Source organism: Rattus norvegicus, chromosome 5 (genome assembly GCF_036323735.1).
Source record: "Rattus norvegicus strain BN/NHsdMcwi chromosome 5, GRCr8, whole genome shotgun sequence".
Taxonomy (NCBI): domain Eukaryota; kingdom Metazoa; phylum Chordata; class Mammalia; order Rodentia; family Muridae; genus Rattus; species Rattus norvegicus.
In genome coordinates, this window is record NC_086023.1 from 62,541,153 (window position 1) to 62,553,102 (window position 11,950).

General features: G+C 50.2%; 2 protein-coding genes across 6 annotated transcripts; one reads left to right on the top strand and one right to left on the bottom strand.

Annotated features, from left to right (window-relative positions):
• The first annotated feature begins 4,120 nt into the window (after positions 1–4,120).
• On the top strand, positions 4,121–7,559 carry Ccdc107 (coiled-coil domain containing 107). Of its 5 annotated transcripts, XM_039109982.2 has the most exons (7): positions 4,461–4,587; positions 4,714–4,828; positions 5,663–5,925; positions 6,035–6,098; positions 6,179–6,269; positions 6,347–6,459; positions 6,540–7,559. In XM_039109982.2, the coding sequence occupies exons 3-7, from the start codon at positions 5,917–5,919 to the stop codon at positions 6,740–6,742; spliced, it is 480 nt and encodes a 159-aa protein (XP_038965910.1). In that variant the 5' UTR covers positions 4,461–4,587; positions 4,714–4,828; positions 5,663–5,916; the 3' UTR covers positions 6,743–7,559. The 5 variants fall into 5 exon arrangements, with proteins under 5 accessions (XP_006238199.1, XP_006238198.1, XP_006238197.1 ...); XM_006238137.5 differs by lacking the exons at positions 4,714–4,828; positions 5,663–5,925 and adding an exon at positions 4,121–4,364 and having other exon boundaries at positions 4,436–4,587; XM_006238136.5 differs by lacking the exons at positions 4,714–4,828; positions 5,663–5,925 and adding an exon at positions 4,147–4,370 and having other exon boundaries at positions 4,436–4,587; positions 6,038–6,098.
• Arhgef39 (Rho guanine nucleotide exchange factor 39) lies at positions 7,148–10,718 on the bottom strand. Its single transcript, NM_001106676.2, has 9 exons — positions 10,564–10,718; positions 10,325–10,419; positions 9,995–10,115; positions 9,683–9,801; positions 9,065–9,135; positions 8,694–8,822; positions 8,181–8,410; positions 7,881–7,969; positions 7,148–7,759 (listed from the first exon to the last, which is right to left on the bottom strand). The coding sequence occupies exons 1-9, from the start codon at positions 10,699–10,701 to the stop codon at positions 7,717–7,719; spliced, it is 1,035 nt and encodes a 344-aa protein (NP_001100146.2). The 5' UTR covers positions 10,702–10,718; the 3' UTR covers positions 7,148–7,716.
• Between the last annotated feature and the right edge of the window lie 1,232 nt (positions 10,719–11,950).

The window sequence follows — 11,950 nt, forward strand, 5'->3', positions numbered from 1 at the left end:
CCTGGTTTTTATTTTTATTTTATTGAAAATGATATTGCCACTTAGAGAATTTTTTAAAATATCTCCTCAGGACTGGAGATGTAACCCCATTGATAGCATACTTGCCTAATAAGCAGACAGGCTGGCGGTTGACAGCCAGTACCTAATGAATGCACACCTGCCATCCCAGCACTCAGGAGGTAGTAGAACCTAGAGGATCAGAAGTTCAAGGCCAGCTTTGCCTATATAGCATGCTCAAGGCCAGACTGGATTGCATTGACTTTTGCCTGGGTGTCAAATGCACTAAGTATAGCCTTGATTTTCTTATCAGCACTTAAAAGAGCTGATGAGAAAAGGCACTTGGGTGGTGAGATGGTGGGAGAGTGAGTTGGCAGCCAATTTGGGTTATGAGTTCGAATCCAGACTAAACTACATAGCAAGAACTTGTTAAAAAAAAAGGCAGAAGAGGAGGAGGAGAGGAAGAGTAGGAGGAGGAGGAAGAAGAGGAAGAGGAGGAAGAGGAAGAAGAAGAAGAAAGAAGAAGAAAGAAGAAGGAGGAGGAGGAGGAAGGAGAGGAGGAAGAGGAGGGGAGGGAATGAAATTTGAAAGCAAATGGATGGAGCTAGAAAAAATCATCCTGAGTGATGTAACCACACCCAGAAAGACAAACATAGTAACACAAGTGGACCTTAGCTGTTAAGTAAGAGATAATTATGCTACAATCCACAAACCTAGAGAGGCCGAGTAGTTAGGAGAGCTCTAAGCAGGGTACATGGATCTCCCTGGGAAGGGGAACTGGAACAGATGTGTTGGTTCTGTTGCTGAGGGTGGGTGGGGATGGGAGCAGGAGGGATCAGGTGGGAGAGGAATGGAGGGAGAGAGCACTGGGAGAGATGGTGAATTGGGGAGGGAGTGCACATTTCAGGGTGAGGTAGGAACCCAGGACAATGGAAACTCCCTGGAACCCATGTGGAGGGTGACCTTAGGGAGGACTCCTAGTAACTGGAGGATACAGAGCCTGAACTGGCCATCTTCTGTAACCAAGGCTTCCAGTGGAGGGACTGGGACACCAACCCAGCCACAACATCTTTGACCTGCAATCTATCCTGCCTGCAAGATGTGCAGGGGTAGGGGAAAAGCAGGCACAGACTTTGTAACAGTGCCAACCATAACTGGTGTAAATTGAGACCCTCTCATGAGAGGTAGCCCATGCCTGACACTGCCTGGATGACCAGGGACTAGAGGTTGGATAGCCCAGAGACCTAGCATACAGGGGGAGAAATCAATGAAGTCACTCCTAATTGTCACATAGCTAACACAATTGTCCTCTGCGAAGCTTCCTCTGGCATCTGATGGGAGCAGATGCAGAGACCCACAGCCAAACATTAGGCAGAGAGGCTCCAAATCGGAGCTTATCCAGCCCCTCCCCCTTGGAGCTCAGGGAACCCCTGAGGAAGAGGGGGAAGAACTGTATAAGCCAGGGAAGGGTCCAGAACACAAGAACACAGCCCACAGATCATCTAAGCAGGGCTCCCAGGGGCTCCCAGAGACTGAAGTAGAAATCACAGAGCCTGTGCTAGGTCCTTCACATATATGCCATGGTTGCTAACTCGGTGGTTTTGTGGGCTCCTAACAGCAGGAGTGGGGGTGTCTCTGACTCCTTTGCCTGCTCTTGGGACCCTTTTTCTCCTACTGGGTTGCCTCACCCAGTCTTTTTTTTTTTTTTTTTTTGGTTCTTTTTTTTCGGAGCTGGGGACCGAACCCAGGGCCCTGCGCTTCCTAGGTAAGCGCTCTACCACTGAGCTAAATCCTCAGCCCCGGCCTCACCCAGTCTTGATATGAGGGTCTGTGTCTGGTCTTGTTGTATCTTGTTATGCCGTGTTTGGTTGATATTCCTAGGAGGTCTGCTCTTTTCTGAAGGGAAATGGAGGTGATGGCAGAAGAGGGGGAGGGGAAACTGCAACCAGAATGTATTGTATGAGAGAAGACTAAATTTTTAAAATGAATAAGTAAAATTCTCAACTATTAATTTTTTTTTTAAGTTTGGAGACAAGGTTTCTCTGTGTAGCTCTGTCTGTCTTGGAACTTCCCTCTATAGACCATGCGGTCTTCAAACACAGAGAGAGATCCACCTGCCTCTGCCTCCAGAGTGCTGCAGTTAAAGCACGAGCCACTGTGCCCTGACGTTTCATAAAAATCTTGATCGACTGATTCTTTGGGGGTGGAGCCAGAGGTAGAAGATCTGGCAATAGTGGCCAAGAGTTCTCTAAGTAGCCATCTGAGCCAGGCATTGTGACACAGGCCAGAAAGCTAAGGCAGAAGGAGTATGCGTTTGGATCTAGCCTGGGCTAAAGCATGAGACCCTTTCTCAAACTAAAGTAAAACAAAGACAAGCAGCTGGGGCTATAGCCAAGTGGTAGACTATTTGCCTGGCATGTGTGAGGACGTTGGCTAGATGCCTCTGTACCATCAAAATGAAACAACAAAACCTTATTCCGAAGACCAGGCTTGGTGATACACAGTTATAGTCCCCGCACACGGGGAGAAAAAGCAGGGGTTTCAGAAGTCCTAGAGCATGTTTGGCTGTATACATAAGGAGTTCTGAGGCCAACCTGGACTACCTCACTCAAAACTCCGAAAAGAAAAGGCAGCCATCAGGGAGAATCATTTGTACCAGTAGAATGGACCTGAATTTATTCACCCCAAACTGGCAACAACTCCAGGTTTCCATCTCTCTTCTTTCCCATCCAAGCTATCTCGGAGCAATCAGACTTTAACAATTCCTATTGCCCTGCCCTGCCCTGCCCTGCCCTGCCCTGCCCTGCCCTGCCCTTCTGCCCCCCTCTATGGAAAAACAAGACTCCCTGTTTTAGTCATTTAGTCACATGTACCCCTTGCCTGGTGATTGCCGAGTCCTGGAGCCAGAGACGCTAATGGAATGTGTTTATTCCGTCAGAGAACTGTCGATCTAGGTGGGAAGATGGCCCTGTGTAACACAGGAAAACAAGGAAAGAGGGTGTGCCCGCCTCATCTCTAGTAAACCCAGCACTCCAGAGACTGGAGCAGGAGGATCTTGGGTTTTAGGCCAGTGAAGGCTGCTGAGACTGTCTCAAACAACACAGCGTGGAGCAGACAGTGTAACACTCTGTCTTAGTTCTTTGTTCGTTTTTGAGAGAGGGTCTCACTATGTAGACCGGGCCTTAAATTTATAGAGATCTGCCTGCCTTTGTCTCCCCACTGCTGAGATTAGAGAAAGTGGTGCCACATCTGGCAGCTCTGTGAATCTCGTGCTACTACAAAAATCCCAGCATTTGAGAAACAGAAGCACAAGGGTCAGGAGTTCTAGGCCAGCCTTGGCTAAAGGAGACCCAGAAGAACCTAGTTCTATTGACCTTTTGGGTCGTTGTGAACATTTATTCATTGTCAAGTTCTTCTAGCAACAAGTGACTAGGCTCGGACAGTAAAATGGGAAAAAAGACATAGTCCTACTCTCTTTGGACTAACACCCTAAAAAAAGAATTATAGCTATTAAAGAACGAATAAACTAGGTCAGACTTGTTTCCTTTTTCCAGACTTGTTTCCTTTTTCTTTCTTCTTCCTTGATTACTGTCATTTCCATCTGTACGTTGTATAAAAGAGCAGCCGCGCTGAGAATGAGCCCCGTGTGGTTGGTGCGTACAAGGTCGCACTGCCTGCGTCACTAGGAGAACTGACGGATGACACCCCGCCGCACGCCGCTCGGCTCGCCCCGGAGGGGTCGCTTCTTGGCGGGCTAACAGTGACTTGCGGGGGAAGCCTACGCGCGTGTGCACGCGGCACTCTCTGCCCATGGTCCGGGGACTTTCCCCTAGGCGAAAGGATAAGGAACAAGGTCCCCCGTACGTAGCCTAGGAAACAGGCCTTCAGAGCGAGCTTCCTTGTTTTGTTGGCGCGGCCATTTTATGGCTCTACGAGACGCATTATTTTATGTTTGTGGTGAGAAAATTGGTCGTTTTAGGTCTAAAAGCAACGAGCCATTGTTTTTAGGTATACTTTAGGCAGAAAGATCCCGGATACATAATTGTTTAAGAAAACTATAAATAGATAGGGCATTAATTAATGTAGGAAAGTTAGGTGGGTGTGGTTTATGCAAATATAGTTTAACCCACTCTGAGATGGGCGTGGCTACCGTGAGTGATCCAGAACCGGAGTAGTTGTGGTCTCCTGCGCGTGCGCTCTACGACCGGAGGCCCAGCGGTGGAACGCGGGGACCTCCGTGCACTATTCTGGTGGGCCAGGCATGGCGGGCGCTGGCCCGGTGTTGAGTATTCTGGGGCTGCTGCTTGTGTCTGCTCTGTTTGGCGTCCTCGGAGAGCGCCCCAACCCCGATCTGGGGGCACACCCAGGTACCAGCGAGAGCTGCTGGAGGGAGACTGGGACTGCCTGGTAGAGGCTGACCGATGGCTTTAATCCACAGAACGCCGCTCCCAGGTCGGTCCCGGGGCCACCGAACCTCGGCGGCAGCCGCCACCCAAGGACCAGCGCGAGCGGGCCCGGGCCGGATCGCTGTCTTTGGGCGCGCTGTACACCGCAGCCATCGTGGCTTTTGTGCTGTTCAAGTGTTTGCAGGTGCGGTACGGCTGTGGGTTGTGGGATTCCTGGGCCTTAATCTCCTGGGGGCGCCACGGTGCCAAGACACCGCTTCCTGACTACTTGTAAAATGAAGACTAGTTCCTTGGTTTTTCCATATTATAGGGGCATTCAAGGATCCAGAGAGGTAATGGATATAAGGGGGCTGAGAAATTGTAGCTAATAACCGTTACTTTTACTCCTCCCTCCAGTGAAGAGCGATTTTCATACTGGAGCTCATGTAAGTGAGATTTTAACCCAACTTGTATCAATATGCAAAAAATGAAGTTACTGATAAGGCACCAACCTTGGCCCAAGGGGTTAATCACTGCAGGAACAGTGTCTAGTGTACCAGACCACCAAGCGGTTTCGTATTCTCCTTGGGAAGGAAGCCCTGAAATGTGAACTGACAGTACATTCGGCTGGATTTGAAACTGTTGAAATGGTTTTGCCTCTGGTCAATTACTTGCAGTAGGAAATAGAGACTGAACTAATTAGTAACATAAAACTAGATGAGATTAACGAGCCCAAGCAGACTTGACAGGCTAGGATGAAGACTGGAATTTAAAGATAGATTAATAAATACTAGCGGGGCGTAGTGTTGGACGCCTTTAATCCCAGCACTCAGGAGACAGAAGCAGAAAGAGCTTTATGAGTTCGAGGCCAGCCTCTACAGAGCTGGTTCGAGAATACCCAGAGAAACCCTGTATCAAAACCAAAACAAAAATGTCCTATTCTATTCCTGTCTTATGGGGTTAAGCAGCCAGGAAGAAGAAGTTCAGGACCGGTGGAAGAGATCTAGGCATTGCAGCTGACGTTTTCACGGTGTGTTATAATAGCCCACTTTCCAATGAAAGGCTCTGAATGGAGGCTTGTGCTTTATCTACCCATCAGAACACTGGGAGAATTGTATCCTAAAAATAAACCATAGGGCACCGCCTTTAAGAGCAAAGAGCACTATATAGTTGGTTTTTGGGTTTTTTTTGGGGGGGGGCTTTTTGTTTGTTTGTTTGTTGTTTAATCTGTAATGGGGGTAATGCGAATTGAACAGATTGAGAATTTTTTTTTTTACCAGCAAAGACTGCAAGAACAGGACCTGGTGACACAGTCCTGTTATTCCAACTACTCTGGGGGAGGATTGTAAGTTCCAAGGCCTGTCTGGACAATTTAGCAAGACTCTATCTCAAAGACAGCGAAGGGTAGGGATGCTAAATAAGGAGGCAGGGATAGGAGCAGGCTTCAGAGTCCTACTGCAGGAATCTGAAGTTTCACATTCCGGAGCATGCTTCAGCAGTCTGGCCATGTGTGGGCATCCGGACGTGTCACTTCATGCTCTGGGTAAGCAGCTGGGCTAGAAACATCTGTGATTCTCTGTGGTGGGTGCCCAGAGCTCTCTCTATGGCTCCTCTCTCCACTGGCTCTTAGGTGCCTTTATCTGCTTCCACAGCAGGGCCCAGATGAGGCTGCTGTCCCCCGAGAGGAAAAAAACAAGAAGAAATCCTCACAGTCAGGTGAGCGATTAGTGGTGGTTTCTGGGAGTGGAGTAGATGGGAGGCTGCAGGAGTAACCATACCATTTACCTTTCTCCCAGAACAACAGCTGGTGCAGCTGACCCAACAGCTGGCCCAGACAGAAGAGCACCTGAACAACCTGATGACCCAGCTGGATCCCCTCTTTGAGCGGTGAGAATCTGTGGGGTGGGTGAGGTGGGAGCCAGGGAAACCAACTGAGCAGCCCCCCTGAGTGGATGTTTCTACAGGGTGACTACTTTGGTTGGAACCCAGCGGGAACTTCTAAACGCAAAATTAAAGACCATCCACCACCTTCTACAAGACTGCAAGCCTGGCATAGGGGTGGAAGCTCCAGAACCAGGTAAAAGGTTGGGAGGTATCTATCTGATGGCTGGGAGACAATGGCTGTGAAACTGGAGCAAGCTGGTATTTCCCTCACAGAAGCCCCCATACACTTTCCGGAGGACCTGGGGAAAGAAGACCAAGAGGATGCTGGAAACAGTCAGGCCTGGGAAGAACCCATAAACTGGAGCTCAGAGACATGGAACCTAGCTCCTTCCTGGGAAGTGGAGCAGGGGCTGAGGAGAAGGTGGCACAAGACAAAGGGTCCAGCAGTAAATGGGGGACAAGCACTGAAGGTTTAGTAAAAACAGTCGTCTTGGGATTGGGGATTTAGCTCAGTGGTAGAGCACTTCCCTAGAAACTGCAAGGCCCTGGGTTGGGTCCCCAGCTCCGAAAAAAAGAAAAAGGAGGAAAAACAAAACAACAACAAAAAAAAAAACCAGTTGTCTCATACTAGGTCTTCCTCTGTGCTTTTCCCACTCCCAGCTGTACACACACACACACACACACACACACACACACACACACACACACACGGTGCATAAGCCAAGCGGGCTTCCCTTATTAGGAAAAGAGAGACTGCCTTTCAGAATGTGAATGGAGAAGACAGACAGTGGGAGCTACAGTTCCCTTGTGTTCCCGAGGCTACCGATGTGCCAGCCACCGAGGCTCAAACTCGGTTTTCTCATGGTTTAGACAGAAAGGCCTTTGCAAAAACAAAACAGCAGCACTTTATTAAAATCCAGTGAGGAAATAAATTATAGAACTTTTACATCATAGGAGGTAGTTCAAGAGGATCTGGAGTTTAAGGCCACCCTGGGCTACATGAAACTTTGTCTCAAGAAAAACAAAACTATGTACAGTAGCCAGGTACGGCAGCACACACCTATACACCCAACACCTGAGAGGCTGAGGCAGGAGGCATTCAAGTTCACTGTCAGCCTGGGTCACATAGTAAGATCCTTTCTCAAAAATAAAACAAACCATAGGCAACAACAAAATGGCCTCCTTTACAAAGCCGCAAATGTGATAACAGCTGGCCACAGACCACAGGAGCTTTACAGCCCCGCCCCACCCCACCCCCAGTGGCATGGCATTAAAGGGGCTTGTTCAACTGAGGCTCAATTGAAGTGCATTCCCGTTTGTTCTTGGCTCTGCCCTAGCCCTGAGGATCCCGAGTTCTGGAATTGGTAAGATTCTTCGTAGGCATGCCCAGCTGCCACGTGTACCCCAGGATAGCTGTGAATGTGGCCCAGCACATTTGTAGGTGACAAGGTCATGTTGCAGGGACACTTCTGTGGGCTGAGTTCTTCTGGCTTCTGTGGGAAGAAAACAGTCTGGGCACTAGAACACGTGCTGTATTCACAGAGGTGGGGAGGCCCTGCTGTGAGAGAAGCTGCCCCCATCCCCTGCCCTTCACAGCACGCTCCCACGGCTTACCGAATAGCCTGAGTCAGACTGTGGTACCATTGTGACAGCTCCTCCTGGTCAGTAGACATAAGCAATAGCTTCTCGTGGGGAAAGGACAGCTAGGGAGAAACCACTTAGTTCAGAGCAAGTCAGGCCGAGGGCCTCACTGGTTCCATGATACTAACTCAGGGATGAGGCTATGACTACGTATGAAACCTTAGCCCCAACAATCCCCATATCCTCATGAAAAGGGAGCTAGCCCAAGTGATGGGCTGGTCTACAACTACTTCAGGTATATTTGGGGGCCCAGATGTCCCATCTACTACTTACACTGAGCAAACCACCACAAGGTCCTCCCGAATGGCCAAAGACCCTGCTAAGCTGGCACTGGGTCATAGGGTACAGGGCTCTGCAGACAAAGGTGCCACTCTTCAGCAGGTGCAGTGGGGGCCGGGGCTTGGCCATGAGGAGCGCATCAGAGAAAAGGAAGAACATCCGGGGCCGAGGCTCCCCGGTGGGAGGCACTACTAAAAGCCAACCCTGTCGTAGGAACCAGCGTCCTTGAAAAAGAGAGCCATTACTGTACAGCTCAAGAATCCACGGGAACACAAGAGCCAGGAAGTTGGGGCAGCAGTGGGGTGGGGAGAAGAGAGTAATGTTACTGTGTGCCTATGTCGAGGGCAGAGAACAACTGCAGTCAGTTCTCTTCTTCTACCTTTATGTGGGGTCCATATGCATTACCCACTGAGCCATCTTGCCAGCCCAACATGCTGGCATTGTAGAGGAAGAGAAATGAATATCAAGGGGCAACTGAAGACCGAAGGGGCAGAGTCCGTGGCCTACCTGAAGTAAGCCCTTTTGCCTTGCGTCCACTGAGTAGAGCCTGAACACGCAGCAGATGCTGCTCATTCTTCCGATTCTGGCCGATGGCGTGGACCTTCTGGGCAGTCTCACTTACCAGGCGGGCAGCCCCTGGAACAACACCCGGTGCCTCACTTCCAACAGAAAGTTGGCTTTGAGTGGCTCTTGGAGGTAAATGGCAGCTAGTCTGGGTGTGGGGGAGGGGCTCTGAGTCGGATTCTAGCTTCTTGGAGCAGTAAGGGACACTGTACAGTCAATGGGAGATGGGGACATACCAGACACTGTTGGAGGTCAGAACCAGAGAGGCAATCAGGGCAGGCAGCCCCTGCCTGAGTTGAGGAACTAGAACCTACGTGTGAGCTGTTGGTAGTCAGAGCTGTTGGGAACTGTGTTTTCAGCCAAAGCCACCACAAGATTCTCATACCTGAAAGTGAACAGTTGGAAGGGAAGGAAGGGAAGTAGAGTCAGGCAAAAGGCCCTGGCTTCAGATGACCTGAAGGTCAGCTCCCTGACATTCATTTCTTAACTGTGGGTCAGGAAAGGCCCAGCTCCTCTGTTGCCCCTCTTTAACCTGGGACTCCGAGCCTGGGCTCCCATTATACCTCCATCCTACGCTGAAGACTCAGGAGGCTGGGTCAGAGGATGAAACCAAATCAAACCAAGGAGGCTCCCACAGACAACCCCTCATCTCCCTGAGCTTTTCCAGAGAGCCTGTCTCAGACCTTGGTGCAGGTCAGTCCCCGTCCATTACCCCACCCCCCACCCCCGTTCAGGATACAGTCCTACAGCGCTGGACCTGATGCTTCAGACCCTGGATACCCATGGGTCCATGTTCTCTGGTAAAAGCTTCTTAGAAGCAATTTGGCCCAGGAAAGCAGACTTGGGACAGAGCCTACAGCATCTCCACAAAACTGTCGGCCTCAGTGATGCAGCCTGGGGTGGCTAATTCCAGCCTAGAGGGGTTTACTCACTGCTGGAGCCGCTGCAGAGGCAGAGGGAGCAGGTCCTGGAGCTGAAGACCCCTAAATTCAGGGCGACCTTCCTGAAGCCGCACAAACCTCCGAAACCGCTTATTCTTCTTCAGCTGCTCCTGGGTTAAGAGAAAGAGTTCTCATCAGGGAACGAAGTCACTCCTGGTATTACAGCCAGCAAGCTCTGCACTCCCACCGGGAAACCTGGTTCTCCTAGAGATGTTAGCAAGGAGCTGGGTTCTAATGCAAGAAACTAATTAGTTTAGGTCTCTAAAATAAGGGGGAAGGAGGAAGAGACAGATTGCAGATTACCTGAAGGGTAGTCTGAGACCTCTCTGCATTGGCAGCAAATTGGGTGTAGAGCTCTAGGTGGGGGCAGAAGCCTTGTAGCCCAGGCCCCCACTGTCCTTCTTCCAAGTAGGGAAGCAGCTCTCTGTGTGGGCAAAGGGCAGTAAAAGAGCAAGCCAACAACTACTCCACACTCCCTCATTTCCCATAACCCTGCCTCGGAGGGAGTGCTATCCCATTTTACAGCTGGAGATGAGGGCAGGTTAAGGCATTGTGCCAACCCCACAGGTAAGAAAGTTGGCAGATGAACTTGGCCTTTCTACTGCTCCCTCCCCCTGCAACTCTTCCACTCACAGGCTGGCGGCATAGATGAGCTCCCAGGTCCCAAACAGAGTCTGGCGCTCAGGTGGTCGTAGTGTCCCTTTGGCTTTCAGGATCCCCAGGAAGTACTGTGGAGGGAAAGAATACAACTTTCTTGGTTTGTAGCAAGAGGAAGCCAACGTTAGGTGCAGCCAGAAACTGTAGAAGTCATTCTGAATTCCCGACCTCCGGGAAGCAAGGTCTGCGACACCCACACCCGCACCGAGCCCCACCGTGGCCACCAGCCCCAGTTGTTCCTGGTAGCGCCGCTCGGTCTCCAGCAGCTCCCGAGCTGTGCAGACACGTTTCCGTTCCCAACGAGCACGCTGCTGTCGCACCGGGCAGCACTCGGAGGAACCGAGACTCTCCATGCTTGACCCAGGATTTTAGGCTTCCCAGAGCGTCGCGCCGCAGATTCAAATTCCAACCGCTCGGTGGGCGGGGCCGCGGGGGTGAGGCCCAGGAGCCGAGCGCGCAGCAGAGAGCGTGCGCGGGCAGCCGCTAGCGGGGCGGGGCTCCTCTGCCTGTGTCCGCCCCACTCGCCAGGGCGGCGCTATAAGTGCCCGCCGAGGTCGCGCGAGTCCCAGGTGTGGCATCGGTGCCAGGCGCTAAGGTGACACAACGATCTGAACAGGGAGAAAGGAGACTCCAAAATGCAGACATTGACAAGGCTTCAGTGTCTAACTGCAGAATTGGGAAAGTGGGGATAATTAAGGTGCCTACTAGGTCCTGAGCCCATTCCAGACAGTAAAGCGAGTCTTGGCCAGTCATTCCCAGTGCTTTCACTAACTATGAACAAAGCTTTGGACAAAAGTGTGTAAAATTTTTTTCTTCGTTTTATTTTCTTTTTTATCTATTTATCTATTTATCTATTTTATCTTCATTTTATTTTCTGCCATCGTTGAGATAGGGTCCTGTAATGTAGGCTGGTCTTGAACTGTGTTTGAGCATGACCTTGATTATATCTTCCCACCTCCAGCTTCCAAGTGCTGAGATTAGTCTCACACCATCATATCCATCTTATGAAGTGCTGGGATGGAACCCACCCACACGAGGCAAGTACTTTGTGGTCTACATCCCTAGTCGTGATTTTTTTTTTTTCATTTCATACTGATCTAAGCTTGACCACCAAGTAGTTTCCAGTGAGTCAGTGATGTAGTTTGGGTTTCTCTCTCTCTCTCTCTCTCTCTCTCTCTCTCTCAATACATCCCAACCTCAGCTTCCCTCAGTCCCTCTCCCCACCTTTTCCTTCCCCAGTTCCAATACAAGGCAAAGGCTTTGCTGTGCTAATTGCATTACCTTATTAAAAAGAGAATGCTCTAAGTTTTCCTTAGGACTTTGAGGAATGGAGCTGGAGTCATGGACAGTGTGGTCACTTAGTGTGGGTGTTGGGAATCTCCCTGGAGCCAGCAGAGTCACTGGCAGTTGTGGCTACCTGAGGTGGGTGCTGGGAATCAAATCTGGGTCTTCCAGGAAAGCAGGGAGCACTCTTAACTGCCTAGCCATCTCTCATACAGATACACACACAATTCTAAAATAATAAAAGTAAATACGTTTAAATAGGGGTAGGGGCTGAGAAGATAGTTTATTGACTAAGAGTGCTGGCTACTACTCTTCCAG

Excerpts from the sequence above, each read along its gene's own strand:
- Ccdc107 (XM_006238135.5), top strand. The coding sequence starts at position 4,259 with ATGGCGGGCGCTGGCCCGGTGTTGAGTATTCTGGGGCTGCTGCTTGTG. Across the intron at positions 6,270-6,346 it reads CTGGATCCCCTCTTTGAGCG|GGTGACTACTTTGGTTGGAA; the intron begins GTGAGAATCTGT and ends ATGTTTCTACAG. Across the intron at positions 6,460-6,539 it reads GGTGGAAGCTCCAGAACCAG|AAGCCCCCATACACTTTCCG; the intron begins GTAAAAGGTTGG and ends TTTCCCTCACAG.
- Arhgef39 (NM_001106676.2), bottom strand. The coding sequence starts at position 10,701 with ATGGAGAGTCTCGGTTCCTCCGAGTGCTGCCCGGTGCGACAGCAGCGT. Across the intron at positions 8,411-8,693 it reads GGCAAAAGGGCTTACTTCAG|GACGCTGGTTCCTACGACAG; the intron begins GTAGGCCACGGA and ends CTCTTTTTCAAG. Across the intron at positions 7,760-7,880 it reads AGTCTGACTCAGGCTATTCG|AAGCCAGAAGAACTCAGCCC; the intron begins GTAAGCCGTGGG and ends TTCTTCCCACAG.